The sequence below is a fragment of the Panicum virgatum genome, chromosome 4N (assembly GCF_016808335.1).
Source record: "Panicum virgatum strain AP13 chromosome 4N, P.virgatum_v5, whole genome shotgun sequence".
NCBI lineage: Eukaryota > Viridiplantae > Streptophyta > Magnoliopsida > Poales > Poaceae > Panicum > Panicum virgatum.
This window is the reverse complement of record NC_053148.1, coordinates 1,771,044-1,793,385: the sequence shown is the minus strand read 5'-3', so window position 1 is coordinate 1,793,385 and position 22,342 is coordinate 1,771,044. Positions and strand designations below refer to the sequence as shown.

General features: G+C 45.2%; 4 protein-coding genes across 5 annotated transcripts; 2 read left to right on the top strand and 2 right to left on the bottom strand.

Annotated features, from left to right (window-relative positions):
* The first annotated feature begins 9 nt into the window (after positions 1 to 9).
* LOC120669032 lies at positions 10 to 4,233 on the top strand. Its single transcript, XM_039948863.1, has 5 exons — positions 10 to 406; positions 2,305 to 2,510; positions 2,741 to 2,839; positions 3,237 to 3,310; positions 3,644 to 4,233. Exons 1-5 carry the CDS (start codon positions 112 to 114, stop codon positions 3,858 to 3,860), a joined length of 891 nt encoding a protein of 296 aa, XP_039804797.1. The 5' UTR covers positions 10 to 111; the 3' UTR covers positions 3,861 to 4,233.
* Positions 4,234 to 5,325: 1,092 nt separating this feature from the next.
* On the top strand, positions 5,326 to 8,202 carry LOC120669865 (BTB/POZ domain-containing protein At3g05675-like). 2 transcript variants are annotated; one of them, XM_039949739.1, is made up of 2 exons: positions 5,326 to 5,741; positions 6,701 to 8,202. In XM_039949739.1, exon 2 carries the CDS (start codon positions 6,760 to 6,762, stop codon positions 8,056 to 8,058), a length of 1,299 nt encoding a protein of 432 aa, XP_039805673.1. In that variant the 5' UTR covers positions 5,326 to 5,741; positions 6,701 to 6,759; the 3' UTR covers positions 8,059 to 8,202. The 2 variants fall into 2 exon arrangements, with proteins under 2 accessions (XP_039805673.1, XP_039805674.1); XM_039949740.1 differs by lacking the exon at positions 5,326 to 5,741 and adding an exon at positions 5,774 to 6,101.
* Positions 8,203 to 9,931: 1,729 nt separating this feature from the next.
* LOC120669866 (short-chain dehydrogenase TIC 32 B, chloroplastic-like) lies at positions 9,932 to 11,900 on the bottom strand. Its single transcript, XM_039949741.1, has 6 exons — positions 11,411 to 11,900; positions 11,206 to 11,285; positions 10,951 to 11,110; positions 10,699 to 10,868; positions 10,540 to 10,586; positions 9,932 to 10,450 (listed from the first exon to the last, which is right to left on the bottom strand). Exons 1-6 carry the CDS (start codon positions 11,764 to 11,766, stop codon positions 10,199 to 10,201), a joined length of 1,065 nt encoding a protein of 354 aa, XP_039805675.1. The 5' UTR covers positions 11,767 to 11,900; the 3' UTR covers positions 9,932 to 10,198.
* An 8,565-nt stretch (positions 11,901 to 20,465) lies between these two features.
* Positions 20,466 to 22,052, bottom strand: LOC120670103. Its single transcript, XM_039950096.1, has one exon. It carries the CDS (start codon positions 21,927 to 21,929, stop codon positions 20,781 to 20,783), a length of 1,149 nt encoding a protein of 382 aa, XP_039806030.1. The 5' UTR covers positions 21,930 to 22,052; the 3' UTR covers positions 20,466 to 20,780.
* Between the last annotated feature and the right edge of the window lie 290 nt (positions 22,053 to 22,342).

Below are 22,342 nucleotides of genomic sequence, written 5' to 3'. Positions count from 1 at the left end.
CAGTTTCTCTTCATGAGCCAGGGGTAAAACGGGAAAGCCAAAAAAGGAGCTGCGAAGGAGGGGGAAGAGAGGCGGAGGGCGGCGACGTCGCCGCGGCCGGAGGCGACGGGGATGAGTCGGAAGGAGGCGGAGCCGGCAGCAGGGGATGGGTCTTCTGCGTCGGGTGCGGATGAGGGAGGAAGTGGCAGTGGTGGGGAGCTGGCGGATGCGCTCGCGCGGCGGCGTTTGTACCGCGAGGTGACACTGGCGCTGCGCTCGGGGCTGCGTGATGCCAAGGCGGACTTCTCCTTCCTCCGCGCGCGTGGTCTCCGCAGCCTCCTCGGTTTTCTTCGCTCGACCGCATCCGCGGCCGACGACGCGCGGCTGCTCCTTTTCCGCCACTCCCAATCCATCCCCGATCTCCAAGGTACTATTCCTCTGTCCATTTTCGGTGATCTGATGCGAAATTATTGGAATCTTGATGAGTTCCATCCGACTACGCAATGGTAGTGTAATAGGTGAAACAATATTCTCTTATGTGATGACCAGTGGCTGTTTGATATTAATGAACAATCCTTGGACACAAATTAAAGACTGTAAGTTGGAGCAGTGGGAAGCCTCTTGCTAGAATTTAACATAAACAGGGGGATTGAATCAATACAACACTCATAGGCTCGTTAATTAGATTCTAAGATTCAGCAGATAATAAATGCCCCCAAACAGCCTTTTGATTTATACTCCTTCAGGTCTCGAGAATGACATCCATAGTAACGATAACTAGGTAGCCGTTGTTGGTAGCATGGTCTAGGTAGCTGTAGTGTTCGTTTTTTCTTCCCATTTGTTGCTTTCTGGCGCTTTTACTCCTTTTTAATATAAATAGGTAGCTTGTTTTGTTTACAAATATTTGTAATGAGTAACGACATAATTATTCCTTTGCCGACTTCTTGGATTGCAATTAATTGTTGCCAATGTATAACGGCTGCGTTCGCTCTGTCCCCTTGTGGTGCGTTTGAGGGAAGTGCAAACCTGTTAAGTGTTAACTATGTATTGGGTATCTTTTTTGAAATCTAAACCTAAATGGACCTACATAAATCTTGAATGTGCTTTATGAATTATTGCAGCTACCAGCTTGATTTTGTAGTTTGAAATTCTCATAATGATCTGTGCCTCTTACAATTAAAATAGTCAAATGGGTGACTTCGGCGCCACTCATGAGGAGGGAGATGTTAGTTTGGAAGGCCAAGTAGTGCCCAAGAGATACCTTTCGATATTTGGGATCGATGCTACAGAGAGATGGAGATATTGATGAGGATGTTAGTCATAGAATCAAAGCGGGATGGATGAAGTGGCGCCAAGCATCTGGCGTCCTTTGTGACAAGAAGGTACCTCAGAAGTTAAAAGGCAAGTTTTATAGAACGGCGATTAGACCGGCAATGTTGTATGGTGCGGAATGTTGGCCTACAAAAAGGCGGCACGTACAACAATTAAGTGTTGCAGAAATGCGCATGTTGCGTTGGATTTGTGGGCATACAAGGATGGATCGAGTTCGAAACGATGATATACGGGATAGGCTAGGGATAGCACCAATTGAAGAAAAGCTTATCCAACACTAGCTGAGATGGTTTGGACATGTCCAACGGAGACCGCCAGAGGCACCAGTGCATAGTGGTATCCTAAAGCACGACGGTAATATGAGGAGAGGCAGGGGCCGGCCGAAGTTGACATGGGAAGAAACAATTAGAAGAGACTTGAAAGACTGGAGTATACCTAGAGATTTGTCCTTGGATAGGAGTGCTTGGAAAGCCGCGATTCACGTGCCAGAACCATGAATAATGGTCTTTGTTGGGTTTCAACTCTAGCCTACCCCAACTTGCTTGGGATTAAAAGGCTTTGTTGATGTTGATGTTGATGTTGTGGACTCTGTTGTATGCGAATCATATCTGTACCTATGTTTTTAAAGCGGTAAGGCGAGGCGAGGCGATCCACCACCGCCTTATCGCCTAGGCGGGCTAAGGCGGGCTAAGGCGAGACCTTAAGCAAGGCGAGCCGCCACCGCCTTGTCGCCTAGGTGACGCCTTGAAAACAGAGATCTGTACTAAACTTTTGGAGTTGTATGATCATTCTTGTATCTAGCATAAGTTTCGATGAGTAATCTGGTAGAACAATGTTACAATGAGGTATATTTCTTCTTACTGTGGATTTGTAGTGCACATACTAGTTCACAATTTTATAAATCTCAAAAGGCATTAATATGCTTAGGCATTTGGCTTGGTATGTTTACACCCGAGAATGCAGCACTTACTGATGAGCTTGTGTTTGCTACAGTTATTCCTGTTCTCTTCCAGAATTCATTGCATCAACCAAAGGAAGATCCTGTTGTGACATTGGATCATATTTTTGGAACCGAACCAATGAGGATTACAAGCCCCTCAACAGATTCTGAAATTGCTCTTGCTCTTAGAGTCTTGGAAGGCTGTTGCCTTTTATATAGCCGATGCACAGCTCTAGCCCACAAATACAAGGCTGTGAAGGTAATCACCATACATTTCCGATTACTAACATTACTTCTGGGCTTCAACGAGGTCAGATTACTGTCAAGAAGTTCCTGTTCTTTGTGACCATAATCCGTCAACTTTTATTCACCTATGAAGGCCTTCTTTTTGCCAAGCATAAACCATAAGTTAACAGGATATCATCCACTTGTGTGGCTTTAGATAGATTGTGTCTTACATTGATCAGTTACCAACTGAACTTGGTGTAGGTGCTCTTGAATATATTAGCCAGCCGAGGTCCAACTGAGCAAGGAGTGTGCTTGGACGCACTGATATCAGTGATGTTGGACTCACCCTCAAATCAGATGGTATGGTTACCTCTTTACCTAAACAATTGCCTAAGTCTAATATATGTGAAGCTTGGTTATCTAGCATTTTGCATCTTAGATATAGGTGCTCAGTGTAAGAGAGCACTTTCAAAAGCAATCCAGTAGACATTCTGATATGATTGAAATGCCTATGTGTTTGGTTGTTACAATTGTAGAGCATATTGGTCTTTGTCCTTCAAAGCATGTTTTGCATGGGCCAAGATTTGTGAAAAATATATTTCTTTTCTACGTCATTACTCATTAATAATTGCTGTAAGTTCACTTGAGTTAGAAAAGAATCATATAGCAATAAACAGATTGGCATGCTGGATGTTTCTGGTTTCTATGGCTCTTTCTATTCTTCTGCTGACTGCATTCTATATAACTACTTGGCAAGGATTTTGAGGAATACAGTGGGCTCGACAAGGTTGCTGAACTTTTAAAGGATGTGCAAGTAGAAAAGCATATAAGGCAAGTATTATTCCTCAAGCTCTTTTTTGTCTGAATGCCTAGCCTCATAATTTGAATGTAACTTATTTTACTGCGCCATATAAAGAATATATTATAATGTGTCCTTGAAGAAACACAATCAAGTGAATGATCAAATGAAAAAGGCCCATTAAACCATAATTGGTGGCTTGACAAAGATTCCTTCCCACTTGACAAAGCTGTAGATACCTTTGTGAACAATATGTTTGGTTGCTCCTAAGATATAATTGTGTCTGCAGGCTTGATGCTCTGTTTAAATATTGATGGCTTTTGATATGACTTAGTTTTTTTTATTCATTTGACACTTTGATGCAGATTGAAATGCGGGGAGTTACTATTGTTGCTCATTGGTCATGTTTATGTGAAGGAAAACTCTCCCATACATGAACATATGAAAAATCTATTTGGTGAGCAGTGCGCATCACTCATATGGGCAGCTAGCCGGTTCGGCTCCACCCTTGACACAGAGCAAAGGCAGACGACTTTGCAAATACAAGCAATGAGAGTTGTCGAATCCTTGGAGCCCTACTAAGCCTGCTACCTCTGTGTATGTTCCTTATGATGAGTGATGATGATTTGACGACTCTGATCTCAGCTGCTTGCTCCATTTTGTTCATGGCAAGCTTTGCTGTAATTTTTCTCTGTGTAAAGCCATTCTTATTGTGCCCTTTGAGCAAGCTTTGTTGAAAGGGTTGTAGTTCCATTTGAGGGTCATTGAACTAGGAAGGCCATGGTTGATGGATTACCTACAAGGTTTTGATAGATGGAACTGCCAGATATCCACATCATGTGGTAGATATGAGTGATTGTATTTGTGATTTGAATAAAAGTGGTTAATCCAAAGTACTAGTAGTGAATGTTATTGATCCCTTCACTGATTAAAAGGAATAGACCCAGATTCTGCACACCGGCACACATTGCATTGTACTCTGTGAAATCTTTAGGTTTTCAACTTCAAGGCAAAAGTACACTCCCTTGGTGCTGAAACTCATTGCATATGTACCGTATGAACTCTTTCCTATTGTCCTCTTGAATTTGTGCTCGTTTGCAAGAGAATTAGAAGATCAAAATCATTTTCAAGACTTTCTTTAAACGAAACACGCCGCGTTGTTGGATGGAGTATTGACTGAGTTTTTAGTTATATCCAGTGCTTCAGAGGTTTTAGAGCCTCCACAATCACATGATTTTTGTTCATCAAACGTTCCTTTTCTTTCCGTCTTCCTTTCGCTGGTTCTGCATCCCATACAGCGTGTGGCTTGTCACGGTTGTGATCTCAAACAAACAAATACTGGGTTCAAATTGAACATTCCCATATGCAATCAGAGGGCTAGGAATTGGGTATTGAGAGTTTAGTGAACACACTAGTGGTATTTAAGATTTCATTTTAATTTGTGTGCAGCTTGAACTTGAAAACATACAACCAAACACGACCTGTAGCAGCGTTGAACCATGATATTTGGGGGGAAAAATACCACTCCCGGTCTTTACTTGCCTGACTGGCTTGATGCCTGGAGGTCAATTTTTGCCAAGCCAAAATCAGGGAATGCTAATAAAATTTGGCTACCGATTGGTTGATGTTTAAAATAGCACTCAATATTTGTGACCAAAACAATATAGCAAGTTACTAGAAACTTCTTAAACCTTATAAAGGGAAAAATATTAGTTGCCAACATTTTAACACTAAACCAAATGAATACATTTGGCAATACCATAATTTTGACTCGGTATAAATTGGCATCCAACCTTGCCCTTATTTCCATAGTCTATTTCGATCTCCCTAAAAGTTCGAGAACATCTTCCTTCCCTTCCTTTGGCACCGCGTAGGATGAGGAATTTTAATATTTGACATCAAATCCGCAAGCTTTGCTGGATATAACCTTCAATTTGTTAATCTTTCAAAATATAATGCTGGAGGTTTCCATTCAAGGAATTTTCTCTATTTCCATTCTTTTATTTTTCTCTTACATATATCAGTCCTAGTGAAAGGTCATATTTGCCCCTGCATCTCTTCACACATTGTAGTCGGTCTTTCTGGGTCGCAGGCCCCGACCGCTCATCGCATCGTCTCGCTGGTGAGTTCTGTGTCTCTCTCGCGCCGCGTACTGAGCAGTTGCCATCGGCCGCAGGCCGCGCGGTGCTCCCTGCCCCCATCCCTCACCCTCAAGTCCCCTAGCGGCGCCGGCGCGGCGCAAGGTGGTGGAAGGAGCAGCTGAGAGAGAAAAAGCTGAGCGGATACGGGGGGCTGACCGCCAGGAGCTGGGAGCGGCTCTGAGTTTCTTGAACCTTTCCCTTCTCTCGGACAGTCGGGACTCTTTCCTCCCTTACTCTTCCTTCCCTGGCGGCGACGGCTCGCGGTGGCGCCATTTGTCCTGTCTTCGCCCAGACCTTTGTCGGCGACGAGCGTATCCTCCAGGTATGCCCGCCCCTTCTCTTTCCTTCTGCTGTGCGGGACGGTGCACCCCCAAACCCTAACAAAACTATTTGTATTCGGATCTGAATCCAGTTACAATATATATTACATACTACTAACTTCGATTTCGTTTGCAAGAATTATCGGGTGTACATGTGTGCACCCGTGTCCTATGCTGGGTCCACCCCTCCGTGCCAGTGAGTAGAGCTGTAGTGAACATTACTAGCTTACTTATGTGATTAGAAATTCTGAAATTTCTCGATGAGAGGCATCAATCCACCCAACTTGGAGGTGTATGTGTGCTTGCCTAAATTGTGCTACTCACTTGACCTTAGAGGCGCGTGTGCTGGCCAGCAACCACTGGTAAGTAAGTAGCGAACTCAACTTTTTAAGACCTTACTTCATTGATGATAGTCCAATGGAGTGAGGAGCGGTTCATTGCGTAATTATGCATGGAAAACACAATGTGCCACGTGCGGTGATTGTAGAATAAAGTTTTGCAATGGCTAACTGAATTTATGGCTGAGGTTGGGTTTTAGGGGGACATAAGTGGCCTCTGCTTTTACTTTTAGAGAGAGAGAGAGAGTCCACCATGGATTTGGCATGAAAAAAACCTATTAACATAAGAGGATTGGAGTTTCCAGGCTGAAGTTACCCAAATGGATTATTGCAACCAGAATGGTCAGAAAAGTAGTTATCATGTCTAAGCTGAATGTTGACTCTTAACGCAGATTTAATCATTTAACTTTTGCTGTGAATGCCAATAAGTTTTCGGTATATTCTTGCAAAACAACAAATGATATTTTATATTGACATACTCAAAAAAACGTCATATTATAATATTTCCGTAAGCTATGTTAATTTTCATCAAAAAAGTTGTCTGTGATGGTAATAGTATGATAGGCTTTATAACCAGCAATGCTCTTTTGTGCCCACCGTTAATTATTTGCTTTTTGGTGCAGTTTTGTGGACATCTGTTGCTAATATACATGGAGAAACAATACTGGTGATCTGAAGCAACATGGACCCTGTCAAACTGGTTGAGGGCTACAAGTTTGATGACCATACTACAAGTGATGTCCGTGTTTGCTTTAAATTGATTGATGAGCTGCCAGAATGGTTTTCCTGCCATTCATCTGTCCTTTCCCGAAATAGCAAGTATTTCGCAGACTGGCTTGGTCAAAATGATGTCCGTTCTAGTAATTGCATAGAAATTGAGTGCCCAAGAGTTGAGTATGACCATTATGTCAAGATGTTGAAGTTAATGTATCTTCCTAGAGAATCAGTTATAGATTCATTTGATTCTGTGAAGTCAGCTGTTGGTGTTCTTCGAGCATCAAATTCTCTCGGATGCGAGTTGGTCACCAAAAGTTGTATAGAATACATTGAAGCTGCTTCCTGGGATGAAAAGGAGGAGGAGGAGATTTTAGAAGTAGCTCGAACTCTTGGATCCAAAGCGGTTTCTTTGTTAGCCCGTCTTCAAGCCCCAAGTGCGGACACTGTTAAGAATGTCTTCATCTCTGCCATTCGTTTTGCTACATGCATGGAATCTCCATTCCCTCCTTTCTTGGACGACCTCAAAACTTCTGCCCAGGAGCAAATTGACTTTATGATCCATGAGGATGATGATACTGCTTTGGTTACTACAGATGAAGATGTGAAATCTGTGGTTCAGGAAGGCTTGAGAAAACTGTTAGGTGCACTTAGGACTGCCCTAGATCTGTTGTGCACTGAGTTTGATCAATCACCTGACCAAGCAGAGCAAAGGATTCTATGCAGCTTAGCTGACATTGACTGGATAGCTAATCTCTTGGCAAAGATTGAGATGATGCATGACTTTGTTTCTTGCTGGTCAGAAATCTCTGACTACGTTCTTTCAGTGGTTCAGGACAAGAAGTATATCTCAGGCTTGTGGGCTGTGAAGGCAAAGCTTATCGAAGTGACTGGAAAAGCCCTGGATGCTGTTGGCTATGGCTCAGTGGTTCTCCCATCATCATCCAGAGTTCATATCCTGAAGACATGGCTTCCTTATATTCAAATGACAAAGCGTTTTCTAGATGAAAATAGTAAGAATGAAACATCTCTGCAGATGGATTCAGACTTGAGTCAGAATATTGAGAGCGCAATAGTATCGATCGTGTTAGCATTGCCATCGGATGATCAGGCTGATATCCTGTCAGAGTGGATGAAGCAAGCAGAGCAGTTCAGGTATCCTGATCTCACTGAAGCATTTGAGGTGTGGTGTTATCGCAGTAAAACAGCAAAGAGAAGGCTGGTGGGCGGGCTAAATGGAGGTAGCAACCCCACAGTCAGCTTGTAAGGCAACTGTTAATTTGATCTTTTCTTGTAGCTCATAGTCAGCCAAATTAGGTGGTTGGTAACAAGTATATACCAACTAATTTCTCATTGTTGTATGTTGTACAACAGCTCTTCATGTTTAATAAACTTTGGTTTTATTGCAGAACTTTCATGTTTCTTCAAAAATATGCACTGCCTTTCATCTATTACCTGATATTTGAGAGTACAGTTCGGGAAGCAACTATTGTTGATCTTTTTCACACTATTTTACCTCCTAAGTCATAACCCAGGTTTAAGATGTTCTGAACCTATAAAGGTGCACATGTGCCGCTTCCAGTTTTAGTCAGGTATTTTACTTGTTCTTCCGGGAACTGCTTAAGCATGGATCCTAGGACTTATGAAATACTAGCCAAGTGCTGTAGACTGACTGTCAGCTTATGTCTAGCCTAATCTTTATATATCTGAAATAGATGCATTATCAGTTTAACCTGCATTTAATTTCCTTTTGAGAACATCCAATAACATGACGTTACCGACACTGGTAGAGTCAACAGATAAAATGAGACGTTTTGTGATACCTTGATGATAGTCTGCTCTTGATGGAATTTAGACTTTTTTGCCCTGATACTGAAATGGAAAACAAATGTGTTCCCTTTAAAGTGTATTCTTCTGATGAAGTTAACACTCCTGTGCTTGCAAGAAACCAAAATTTGTCATATGGGGTGCCGCAATGTGCTGAGCACGAGGGAGGTCATTCTTTAGCATTATAGTACAGGTTAGCAAAGTGGTCCATCAAATATATTGTGAATTTTAGTTGATAGAGATCGCTGTCTTCATTAAACTGCTCGATTCAAATACTCGGACTAAATTATGGTCCATCCTAATCCAGCTACTGATCTATTCATTCCTACATCATTAGCCACTTCAAACTGAACCATTTGGGGTTTGGCACTTATGCGAAAGGTGGTGCATTATTAAGTTGTCCCGTTATGGCACAGGAATCTTCTGTGCCTTTCAGCTAATCATCAACAATTTCTCAGCCATCATGAGGCCAATCTTCTGCTAATGATATCCTAAATCATGCCAATCACTTGATTAAGTACATCTAGTAGGTTTAGCTGTGTACTTATTGGTAGAAAGTGATCATTTTTATGATAGAAGGAATCAAGGGATGATTGCTAGCAAGTGTCCAGCTTAATTCTTCTATCTCCTGATGTGTTAGGGTTACCTAGAAAGGGGCTTTCCTCCTAGTGGAACATAAAGGGGTATGTTTAACAACTAGTTAGAGGTACAATGAGTCTTCTCAGTCCATCATTCTTTAATCCTCTACCTAATTAGATCATGTGTGTTCTTTATGGTCTCTCTTTTCTAACAAGTAAACAGTAACCATCTCCAGATTAACAACTGTTTAGGAGTGCCATGAGACCGTCTTAGTCAACTGTTGCCAAACTGGTAATAGAACAGTAGTGGAGCTTGAGTTGCAAGCATGTTTAACCTCCTTTTGTTTGCTGCTACCTTTTTTCTCACCCGTGCGCGATAGAAAATTCAGCAAACTGCTCCAGTTGGGGTTGAGAACCAAATCCGCGGTCCCTTTTCCTTGAGCTACAAACAAGCTATCTATATGATTCCAGGCATGATTAGATGACGTGCGAATAGTGAAGCCCACTACTGCAAGGGGCCAAAGGAAGAGTATCTAGTGCAATGGATGGAATCATTGTACTTGGTTAGTGGAGTTGAAACCTTGATCTAGTGTAATCTAATATATTGGTACATATGGAAGGAAATGAAGAAATTATTTTGATGCATGTCTGGATCAGTCCACCCAAAAGCTTAAGCGGACGAGGAAATTTAGTCGATTTTCTCATGCTTCAACATAAACATATGACATACTGATCTTTGCAGCCACAGACAATACCCAGAACACACTAGCATGCACTTGTATACATATGGCTTTATATTTACAGGCTTCAAGCTGTACCGTATATTTGTAATGCATATTCTACTTCTACTATCGCTTGCTTTCTGTATTACTACTAGTTTACTGCTATCTCCTCTGTTTTTTGAGACTGATACTGTTACTAATACTACTATGTTTTTCAGGATGTGTGATCTCATCAGGGGCACATCTCGTTGGCGATCAAAATTTCCAGATCTCAAGGTACCTACGCGAGGGCCATGCCGCGGTCTGCATTGGAGCTCTGGACCTGGAGCCGGAAGCCGCCGGCGCTGACATGGACACCCATCTTCTGAACCTTCTCAGCCGTTATGTTCGCAGAGAAGCTCCACAGCTTGGCGGCCTCTTCGCTGCTGGCGCCCAGCCTCGACGGCGACGCCTCGTTGCAGTCGGCGAAGTACTTCCCGGACACTCCGGCCACCGCCGGGTGCACCGCCACGTAGCACGTCGTCGCGGCCGCCTGATGAAGGATGAGACTTCAGCATGCTGGAGCAGAGTAGCAGCAGGGCAGAAGAATGATGATCAGGTGAGCTGGTGAAGCGAACTGACCTGAGGGATCGTCTTGAGGAGCTTCGACGCCAGGAAGAACACTGTATCTGCAGTCAGCATGAAGCCATGCATCTTGTCAGAATTAAGGTTCGGTTTTTATTGTTCTGATAAACGAAGGAGAAAGGGAAGCGAAGGGATCAATCAGAGAAGAGGACGCACCGGTGACGAGGCCGTCGCGGTCGCGGATGAGCCGGGTCCTGACGATGCCGGGGTGGACGCAGTTGGCTGTCACGTTGGCGTTCATCTCCCTCAGCCGTTCGGCGAGCGCTCTGGTGTGCAGGACGTTGGCGAGCTTGGACAGCGCGTACGCCTTGGTCGGATCGTACGGTCTGGATGGAAATCCATCAGCAATCAGTAACAAATCTCAATCTTGATGGATCATCGATGACGGCAGCTAGGTAGAGCACGCACATCTTCCTACAGGTGACGCGGTCGAGGTAGCCGATGGCGTCGTCGCCGGCGAACCAGCTGTGGATGGTGGATGAGACGTTGACGATGCGGCCCTCGACGCCGGTCGCCCGCGCCGTCTCCGCCATCTTCTCCAGCAGCAGCCGCGTCAGCAAGAAGTGCCCTGGGATTTCATCTTGACAGTTAGTCGCCTCGCCGCGCCGGCTGGTATTTGAAGTAGTATAGTAACCATTCTGTGATTTAGCCTGCTCGCCGTACCTAAGTAGTTGGTGGCGAAGGTCATCTCGACGCCGTCCTCCGACACGGCGAAGCGGTCGGCGTACTTGCCGGCGTTGTTGCTGAAAGGATGGAACCAAGCGTGTGTCATCGCCGACGAACCAAGAGCTCGCGGTTGCCGGAGTTGGTGGTGGTGTTTGTGATAGACTAGAGTGGTAGAAGAGAGGGAGAAAGGAGCGGGACGTACACGAGGAGGTTGAGCGGGAGGCCGAGCGCGAGGAAGCGCGCGACGAAGCGGCGCACGGAGGCGAGGGAGCTGAGGTCCAGCGGCAGCACGACGACGTCGGCGCCGGGGCACTCGGCGCGGAGCCGCGCGCGGGCGTCCTCGGCGGCCTTGAGGCTCCGCGCCGGCAGCACCAGCCGCGCGCCGCGCTTGGCCAGCACGCGCGCCGTCTCCGCCCCGATCCCCGACGTCGCGCCGGTGATGATGGCCGTCACGTGGCGGAGGTCGCCGCACCCCGCGGTGGCCTCCTCGGCCGTGGCGCGCGAGCCGAAGCCGCTCGGGCCCGCCGTGCCCGCCAGGTACCTCAGCGAGGTCAGCATCGCGCCGCCGGCTAGCACTGCTACTGTAGCAGCCGAAAGATAGAGATCAGAAGCTGAACGCTACTATATAGTAGCCGGAGGTGATCGATCGTGATGACTGGTGAGGTGGTATGCTTGGTGGTGTGAGCGAGAGGAAAGAGACGACAGGGTATAAATAGAGCGGGAGCGGAGTGAACGAGGGTGGTGGCGCGCTCTCTCTCTCTCAACCCACTGGAAAGATAGATCAGATTAAAGCAAGTTTGTTTGTTTAGCCCTTGTTTAGTTGCATAATTCAAAATTCCAAATTTTTTTCCGACATCCGCATGGAGACTTAAATCTAGATAAAATAAAAAACTCATCACACAGTTTGCCTGCAAGCGCGAGACGAATCTAAATTGATACAGTATTGCTACAGTAATCAACCTCTAATGATGTATTAATTAGGCTCATTAGATTCATCTCGCGATTTACAGACGAGTTCTGTAATTAATTTTGTGATTAGTCTATGTTTAGTACTTCAAATATAAAAAAATTCCCTTTCAAAAACTTTACACCCTGCAACTAAACAAAGCCTTAGTTTACGAAGAAGAGAAGAATAATGCAGGTGATGATCTCATCGCCGTGGCCGTGCGCGCGGGCGTGTCAGTCAGCGCGGGAGTGAGCTGGGCGCATCAACCTCGCCATCATCAACAATAATATCTTTGCTTTATTTATTATATAGATATATGTATATGTAATGTACGTTTGTTTTTCCCCTCTAGCTATGTGCCTGTAGACAGCGTGCCAGACTGCCAGCAGAGTGTAGAGACAAGGGTTTCGGCAGGGGTGTGGGCCTTGCCAGTCAAATATAACTGTTCTTCTTCTTCTAGTACTCCAACTACTTCCAACATTCTGAGCCCGTTTAGTTCCCAAAAATTTTCACCCAAAAATTTTCACCTCCCCTTTAAACACATGTATGAAGCACTAAATGTAATTAAATAACAAAACTAATTACACAGTTTGGATGTACATGACGAGACGAATCTTTTAAGCCTAATTAGTGCATGATTAGCCATAAGTGCTACAGTAATCCACATGTGCTAATGATGCGGTCAAAGGCCTCAAAAGATTCGTCTCGCGGTTTCCAAATGAGTTCTGAAATTAGTTTTTTAATTAGTGCCCGAAGAGCCCTCTCGACATCTGGTCAAACATTGACGAGACACCCAAATTTTTTTTCTGTTTGGGAACTAAACGGGCTCTCTGTTATTGTTCATTCATCGGTTCCCCTCAATGTTTTAAATGATGGGCTATTGGATTTAGCAGCAAGATCCTAAAAACACTATTAGCACCGCTATACTGCAGCGGTCATACCGCTATAGCGTCACTATATCACCGGTATAGCATGCCATTTAAAACATTGGTTCCTCCGGATTAAATGGCCTTCCAAAAGAAGAAGAAAAATTAAAACACGCATGTCATGTGCCTTGTTGATCAATTACAGGTTTATCACTGTCATAAGGTTTGGATGTTTTCTGCCAATGCAAGACAAAAAAAAGTGAGAGCGGGCCTTCTTAATGAAAACGTGCTCAAACACGGTCTTGAAAAAAAAGTGAGAGCGGGCTAGCAATTTGGATGCTGCATCCGGAGCTAGTCATCCACCGGTCCGGTCATCAGCACTCAGAAGCAGCAGCAGCTGCTGCTGCTCTGGTCCCATTTGATGATCAGCATGCGATGCCGAGAAAAAAGGGAGATCGACAATGTTGATGGCGAGCAGGACGTGACGGGGGAATGGATTATATTGCTGGTTGTCTCGATCAGTTGGCACGGCGACCTTCGTCTCGAGTGCCTTGCGGTCGTGCGGGACGTCGCCTTCCCGATCCGGCGGCGACGACGACCCCGGCGGACTTTTTGTCTCGTGTCTCGGCCGTCGATCCATGCGTGTCCCTCTCGCTCGCCAATCCATCATCACCTGTCTCTCCGTGCGCAACTGTGACGGAACCGCAAAATTGAAATTCTAATTAAACGTAATGAACATCATTTGCACACATCGGACGCATTAGCTTAACGGCTTAATTTGGCGATCCTTTCTCAACCCACGACCCGATCGAAACAACACCGGTAGTCCCCCGCGAAGGAGGGCGCAGATGGTACAAGCACAACATAATACTTAAAAATACAAACACCATATGAGCACAAAACATTAGGTTTTACAACCCGAGTTCAAATATACATATAATTTACAAACTTTACACTGAATTTCGAATAGACTAGATCCTACAACTACACTAGCCTGCAAAAACCCTGACTAACCATGACCGGTCAGACTGGTTCATCCAACTGGTTGGACCGGTCGGCGCTACCCTGCCGACACCACCGGTCAGACCGGTCTGCGCAAAACAGAAAGGCTGAACACTCTGCCCTCAAGTGTACAACCCGACAATTCCCTAACCTAAGGGTCTCGCTCCTCCACCTCCCACCCCTCTGCATCCCGGCGGATGAACTTAACACAGCAGGGACAGAAGTCAACGTCGGGGTGTCCTGAAATAATTGTGGCAATAAACTCAGAGTATACTAATACTCAGCAAGTCTTACCCGTCTATTGGGTATACTTAGCCCACATATTCTAGACATGCAAGCTTTTTGGCTAGTGGTTGGTTTTGCGGAAAAGAAGCAATTACAGGTGAGTCCTTATTTTTCTATGTTTTAGCTTCAATATAAAGTAATCAATTTACTAATCCTCTATGATTTGCAAATCTATAACAATCATGGTGAACAATTCAATAATTAGATAATATCAGCCCGCATCTCATCTCTTTTAATTCATTTCCTTGCTACGATGTGACCAAGAGATCAAGGCTCTCATGACCGCGAGACACGGCGAATCGATCCGATTTAACCTTACAAGGTGGACCTAACCAACACGGAACGCAAAAGACCCGTCAGACCCCACGCACCAACCTTTCCCCTCCTCGCCTCGAACTACAGGAACCAGCCCAACGACATATGGTCAGCCGAGCTCAACGTGAGACCACCAAAAGTAAACATATGCATCCCAATTCTCCGCGACTACTCGACTCGCCCCAGGAGTTAGGTGCGGGTTCCTGTACTTTCGAAGCAAAGCAGTACTCGGCTTATCGGTTTCGACCGCCTCCTACTCCCGGCATGCGGTTAGTACAATTCAATCCCCGATCAGCACAGCCGACAACGGAACAGTCCTTAATCAACACAGATGGGGCTACACCTTCCCCTATCCGATCTCTCATACCATACCTTCCATCTTGAATATAATAATTTATATACTGCAATATAGAGACATCCTATATCTCGCGAGTGACATAATTATCACTCGACTTCTATCGAGCCCTATTAAGCATAGCAGTGCTAACGACCTATTCATACTAGTATAAGACCCAAGAAAACCTAGGGATCATGCAGCTAAAGTTTCAAACAATTCCTAAACATAATACACAATTATTAGAGACATATATAGGTGACATAATTTTAAATAGTAGGATATGCACCGGGGCTTGCCTTCGGGTTGCTGCTGGGTACTAGGGTGAACTGGGCCTTGGCCGGGTTCTCACGCCTCTCCTCCTGCTGGGCCTGCTCCAGCGGCTCCGGTGGCTCCGCAACCACCTCGTACACGACCTCCTCGGCTGCGGTTTCTACACGTATGCAATTGCCACGAAAAATGCATAAATGAGTTGCAACCTTAAAATAGCCAATGACTAGATGCAACTAGTAGTAATTTACACAAAAAATTGCACTCCCTAGCTCAAAACATTCCCCAAAAATTCGGAGTATCCGGACGAATACCCGGAGTATCCGGATTCCCAAGTCCGGAATTTCCAAGCCTATACCCGGAGTTTCCCCCGGAGTGTTCCAAAACCCGGAGTATCCGGGCTTATACCCGGAGTCTCTGGACCCAATAGCATTTTCGCCCCAAAAACTGAAATCTTGATTTTCGGCAAAACCACCCCACCAAATTTGAAACCCTCTTGAATCTTAGTTGAAGGATGCATATAGAGATGATTGACCAAAGGAAATCACCTAGAACATCCTAAAACAACCAAATCGACGAGCCCTAGCTTCTAGTAACTTGAGCTAGTTCCTCTTGCAAGAAAACTCGAAAACGATGTCGCCCCAAGATGGAATACTTGTAGAAGATGATCCCCACGCCAAGTGAAGCTCCCTTGGCCTTGGAATAAGTTGAAATGAAAGATTTCGAAATCTAGAGCTTAGGGGAGAGGGAGAGCTCGTGAAGGAGGTGAGGGAGAGAGAGGTAACGGGAGAGAGTGAGAGTGAGAGAGAGTGTGTGTGATATTTTCTATTTAAATGATTGTGGGGTCTAGATGACCAAATTATGGAAATAGAAACTCCACGCCCGGAGTATCTGGGCCAATGGCCGGAGTATTCGGGTGTTACAGCAACTGGCACGAGTCGTGCAGCCACGAGCTGTAGCAGCTCGTCTTTGTCCATAGCGCTGTACGTGTTAACTATAGGAAGCTCACCTAATTTCTTTTACGTTACATCCAACCGTGCAAGTCTTTTAACGACGGCAGAAAATATTTCTTGTACAACCAATTCTAGAACAAGGTGTTTTAATTTGTTAGCCGTATTCGTTCCTAATAAGTGAGTGATTTTGGCTCTAGCTAGCTATGGATTAAACAAAGCCTAATTAACAGCTCATGCTATGTATAGTATCTTATATATTTTTCTCCATGCCAACTGTTTCTAGAAGAGATGCAAGCTTTATCCCTGATGTACTTATGTATTCTCTTTCATGCGCCAAAGCTCAAACCCGATTTTTTTTAAAAAAATATTATTCTTTGGACCAAAAAGGATTGTTATCATTTTTTAGACATAATTTAGAGGCTGCAAATTGTATTAAAAACCAGCCAAACTGAAAGAGCTATTCTTAGTTAATGGTAGTTGGTGGGCTTGATTTCAGTTGGGTTTGCAAATTAATCAAATCAAATTTAAAAGTTGCAACAGCCCAGTGGTGAAGGGCGGGCCTGGTGCAGCGGTAGAGCCTACCGTCTATAACCGAAAGGTCCCGGGTTCGAGCCCTAGCCTCTGCATATTTGTGTGGGTTAGGCTTGGGGCTTAAAAACAACCCTTCCCCAGACCCCGCATAGTGCGGAAGCCTACGACACTGGGTACGCCAACAGCCCAGTGGTGGTGGGTGGGGGGCAAGCAGCGAGCTCCAAGACTGGGAGCAAAGAGGAGCAGGTCACATTTGTGAAAACAAGTACGCATTGCTCCAAACAAAATCAAACGGCCATGGAAAAGATGGAGAGAGAAAAAAAAGAGGTGATGGAGACTGGACCTCAAGAATAGCAGTTATGGTGGGGGCTTTGGATCTGGTGGAGATTTTGTTGGCCTTGTTTTTTTTGTGAGTGTGCGTGGTTGCAGTAGTAACAAAAAGAAATGCAGGACCATATTAGTTCAATGATCTTGTTGCTTTGTTTATTCACTTTATTTTTGTTAGGGCAGATATAGATGGCTATAAGGGTAGAAGAAACTACCTTGTGGATCAACGAGAGATTTGGAATGAAGCGTACAAAGAGATCCTCCATTTTCTCTTGTCCTGTGATTCATTGGCTTCTTTTCTGGAACAGGTCCCGCGCAGATCCTCTTGATGCAAAAGATAATCTCTGCAACACATAGGAGACAGTTTTTATGAAAAAAAAATCTTCCAATTATTGGTGTAGAATAATAAAGCATAAAATATGTCGTAATTTTGTGGTTATTTATTCTCAGCTCAACTTGAAACAAAATTGAGCATGGCAGCAATTTGCTATTGACTGGATGAAACTTCAAACACCCTATTTTCAATTCATTTATAGATATTTTTGCCTGGCCACTGAGATTGTGAAATGTTGCTCAAGTTATTAGCAGGGATTACAATACAAAGGTCATAATCTCTCTGGCCAGTAACAGTAGTAGCATTACACCCAATGACCCACTACTCAATAGCACCAGAAAGGTCTGGTAAGGTGTCACTCTGATGGATCCCCTCTGGGCAATGATATGCTTGACTCTTGTTTTGCCTTTTGTTCTCATGTGGTCATGTTACAATGTTAAAGCCAAGAAAAAAGAACAAAATGTATAAGATTTGGCATGAGCTCATAGGTGATAAACAATTGAACATGGTTATAGTCTTATAGATGCTGCATCAGCTGTGAAGGTGATGCCCAATTTGGCTACAAATGGTTGTTGCAATCATTGCTCAATCCTAGCTCCTTGTTTAGAGTTCAATTAATCATCCCTCTCTTCTTTTTTTATTCTAGGGTCTAAAAAGCAGTCTGACTACCAGAGCACCTAATCTGACATGTTGTGCAGAGAAAATCAGGATGTAGATATGCTACAGATCATCCTAATACAGGTAAATACTTCCTTCAATATATAGATTACTTCTTATTAGTCTTATTTTCTTCACATGGATTATACAAGTATACAAACTGCAATATGCATTAGAATAATAGTAATAGTACTAGATGCAAAATAGAAAAGTTAGCGACTGCCTATCCAAATCTAGATATAATACATGTCAGCTTAATTGGTTTTGTTCCATAACTACCTGTTTCTTCATCATTGTCTTGTGAGCATCGTGAGCATCCTTGGGTTATCTTCCTATATGAAGACATCTCTTATTGGCTTCTCTTATCAATTAATATGATCCTTTGACAGAAAGTAGCAATTAACGATGCACTAATTGCAACTTAAGTTTCAAGGAGAGAGAAAGACGTGTACTTTGAAAGGCATCTGCAATCCCCAAGGATAGGGGATTCCATCAGATTTCCTTTCCTGGTTGTCACCTGCTCTTCCAACACGTACACAAACCGATGGCAAATGATCCGGTGACGATAACTGTATCTTAATCCTGCCCCACACTCCACCGAGAATACTGAAACAGTGAGTTCCAAATCAGAACAACTCTTATTTTGCTCGTATAATAATAGTATGTTCATCCCCATCCCCCAAGATCCTTCCTTGGTGCACACAGCTTTGGACTTTGGACCATTCTTCATGTACTCAATCGAACACGCGGCCCATACATGTTCCTTTCAGACATAACAATACAAAACTTTGATCCCCTTCCCTGGACCTTTTTGGCTAAGATCACGAGCACGCACGGTGTAATAATGCAAAAGAGAGTTTGGCGCGTGCACTGACCGAAAGGCATTTTTTCCATGAAAAACCACTCGTGGATCAGCTCAAATCTTCGCTGATAGCAACTGGGTAAGTGGCCAGGTCAAACACCTTGATCAACATACTGGCTCCAACATCCAGCACCCTGCAAAACCATTAATTAAGCCGTAATGATGCATGACTATGCCCAGTGATTATGCTTACTGGTTTTCAACTGAAAGTCACGAGATGATGATGAGGCCTAGACTCTCAGCAAACCCTAAGCACACTATAGGTGGTTAAGGCACAATCAACCTTGTAAAGCATGTGCAGGAGAGACTGAAGGCAGTAAAGTATCACTTCTGCAATGCGAACACAAGAGCATCCAATTTTTCGTCTTTTTCCCTTAAGGTAAAACTGACAGAAGTAGTATGCTAAATACTACTGCAAGAAGAAACTGACGATGGCTCACTTTGTTTTGAAGGAAACCCAAAACCAAGATAGTAGGATGATTTCAGCATCCTGATGTCTGATTGCTATTGCACATTGTCAGAAACGATATTGATGTGAGGAGATGAAGTCATACAACAAGAAACTTATGAAACCAAGAGATCAAATTTAAACTAGTGAACATCTGCTCCTGTTGTACTAAGAGATCAAGACATGGTGAAAAAAGTGAGTGCTTGATATATTTGTTACCACCACACAAACTCAAATTTTGCTGCAGTTGATCCTGAAGATTCATGCTCTTCACTCTGACGTATCACAAGAATTGGTATGTGAATCTAAACTTACAATCATAGAGATATCGTGTTTTATTTTACATAACCTGTACCTATAATGATGATAGGAAAAACCTAATTCACTGATCATTTAACAGAAGTAGGCACCAATATTTCTTAATCTAGACACAAACATACTTAAGGAGTGTTATGAAATTTGACAATATGTACACATCTTGAGCTCTGCAAAAATGAGTTACTTGATGATATACCAAGGTATGACTGTATGAGTAACCAGCCCTCCATACAAATGAAACCACAGAATGGAATCTTGCAACCTGTACAACTGAAAAGATAAGAAGAGAAGCATATATGGAAGGTCAACATGTAAGACGAGAAGAATGGGAGTCCAGGTGATGGTAAAAATATTCAGATTCAGAATCGTAACAGAATGGGCACAAGTTTCATCATAAATTCAAAACATTTCCATATTAAGATCTCAATGACAAGGTACACATTAGAAAAGTTAAGCTTGATTCTTCGCATGAAGTTTTTAGGGGTATGGATGTGAACATTTGGGTATCAAACAAAGAATTTGCTAGGCAATTGAATGCGAAGCAGTCATAGTAAACTCTCTTAAAACATGAGAGCATGCCACAATTTTGTTGGTTTTACATAAAGACTCTTTGTAATGTTACCTTGCAGAGACAATATGGTTAGCACTTCTATTCAAGATATAAAGTATGAAGTAGGAACAATGCCCAAAGCAAAAGCAACTTTTTTCCCCTTGAACTACAAGTGGTAAATTACGCACATAGTAAGCCAGAATAACTTACAGTTCGACAAGTCTGTAAATGGATATACTCTTCAAATTACGCATTCTGATGATAAAAGCAAAAATGTGATCCATTGATATCCACCAAAGAGTACAACAGGGTGACTGACCAGTAAGTTTTCTGTTACATTACTCCACCCGTAAAGGGAGAAAAAGAAAATCTGATCTCAAATTGCTTCTCCAGTAAGGACAGCCACAAGAAAATCAAAAGAATTGATCCAACATTGCTCTTGCAATATAACAGTGCACACAAAAACTTGTGCCGTAATACCAAAACTCCGGCAATCAGGCTGGGACCTCACCCCATCAGGCACCAGCTTCATCTGAAGCAATCACACAGGCAGATTCATCTAAGGAAGGATTGATCACAAGACGAATAACCATCCACGTTTGTAGCACACGAGCGTGATCACAGTCACCGCCGACCACACAGCCACGACCCACCGAGCTGCAAGCAATGCTGCCTCCTTCATTGCAACAGACCATCCAACGAGCCAATCCAGTCCGTCAACACCCTCAAAGAAATCCTTCCCTTGCACCTGCCACAATGCAAGCAGTGACAGCACGAGCAGTGGTGGAGCAACGAGCTGCGTGGCCACGGCACAGAGGTGATGGTTGTGCAAGAACACCTTGGCCCGTCCGTACTCTGTATCTGGGGAGCGGCTCGCGTGCAGCCGCTGGTACCAGCAGAAGACGGCCTCATTGAGGTACATCTGCACGGCCAGCCGCGCGGCCAGCAGCTGCAGCCCAGCTGCGGCGGCGAACAGCCTCACCTCCTGCTCCGCGCCGTCCACGAACCCGCAGCATTTTAGGATCGAGGCCACAGAGGAGACGAGGACGGCGAGGTAGAGGAGGAGGCGCGCGGGCGCCGACGACGCGAGCACCGCGAGCCCGGTGCGGGGCTGGTCGGTGCCGAGCCAGAACGCGCGCGCGAACCGCGCGGCCGGGAGCGCGGCAAGCGACGCGAGGGCGCCGGCGAAGGGGCTGGAGGAAAGCAGAGTCGCGACGAGGAGCGCTCCGAGCGCGGCGGCGAGCTGCGCGGGGCGCGGCGACGGGACGACGACGTGGCGGAGGAGCGCGACGAAGAGGTAGGCCGCGGGGACGAGCGGCGCGAGCGGGGAGGCCGCGGAGGCGGGCGGGAGGAGGAGCGCGGGCGGCAGGAGCGCGAGCGGCAGGAGGAACGCGGCGTGGTAGGCGCCGAAGTGGGGGCGCGAGGCGAGCGTGCCGTGGGAGAGGCGGAGGCGGTAGAGCTGCGCGGAGGTGGCGTCGAACGCGTCCTTGGCGGCGGCGCGCTTGGAGGAACCCTTGGCGGGGCCGGCGTTGTCGCCGGGCGGGCGCAGGACGGCGCGCGGGGTGTTGGAGGGGACGGCGTCGGGGTGGATGTAGGTGTGGAGGGCGTAGAGGAAGAGGGAGGGGAGGTGGAGGAAGTGGGCGGCCGCGGCGAGCGCGAGCCCCGCGGCGGCGTGGAGCAGCGCCGGCGGGATCGGGATGGGGAAGGAGAGGGACACGGCCATCGCCGGCGGCCGGAGCTGGGTGACGGCTGGGTGACGGCCTGACGGTTGGTGGATCTGAGTGGTGGGGCGACGGAGAAAGCAGAGCAGAGGTGTGCAGCGGGAGAGATGGGCGTGGGCGAGGTACGGGCCGGCCTTCGGCCTGTAATGTTGTGGGTTTTAGATCTAGGCTGGTAATTATGGGCTTTAGATCTGGGCTTCGTTGGACATCTTTTCTCTTTTCTTTTCCTTTTTTTGCGAGGGAATTGAGACTGTATGTAGTGCTCATGTGCATTTTCTGACGGGAATCCATCAGAAAGCGACGGCTAGAACTCAAATTTTTGTTTTTTGCGTGAAGCAAGGTTAAGCAACGACATGATTGTATGAACAAGAAAGCTCAGAATGCAGAAATTGCTGCACTCAGGATCCAAGATGTT

Excerpts from the sequence above, each read along its gene's own strand:
- LOC120669032 (XM_039948863.1), top strand. The coding sequence starts at position 112 with ATGAGTCGGAAGGAGGCGGAGCCGGCAGCAGGGGATGGGTCTTCTGCG. Across the intron at positions 407-2,304 it reads ATCCATCCCCGATCTCCAAG|TTATTCCTGTTCTCTTCCAG; the intron begins GTACTATTCCTC and ends TGTTTGCTACAG. Across the intron at positions 2,511-2,740 it reads ACAAATACAAGGCTGTGAAG|GTGCTCTTGAATATATTAGC; the intron begins GTAATCACCATA and ends AACTTGGTGTAG.
- LOC120669865 (XM_039949739.1), top strand. The coding sequence starts at position 6,760 with ATGGACCCTGTCAAACTGGTTGAGGGCTACAAGTTTGATGACCATACT.
- LOC120669866 (XM_039949741.1), bottom strand. The coding sequence starts at position 11,766 with ATGCTGACCTCGCTGAGGTACCTGGCGGGCACGGCGGGCCCGAGCGGC. Across the intron at positions 11,286-11,410 it reads CTCCCGCTCAACCTCCTCGT|CAACAACGCCGGCAAGTACG; the intron begins GTACGTCCCGCT and ends CCATCCTTTCAG. Across the intron at positions 10,451-10,539 it reads TCCTCAAGACGATCCCTCAG|GCGGCCGCGACGACGTGCTA; the intron begins GTCAGTTCGCTT and ends ATCCTTCATCAG.
- LOC120670103 (XM_039950096.1), bottom strand. The coding sequence starts at position 21,929 with ATGGCCGTGTCCCTCTCCTTCCCCATCCCGATCCCGCCGGCGCTGCTC.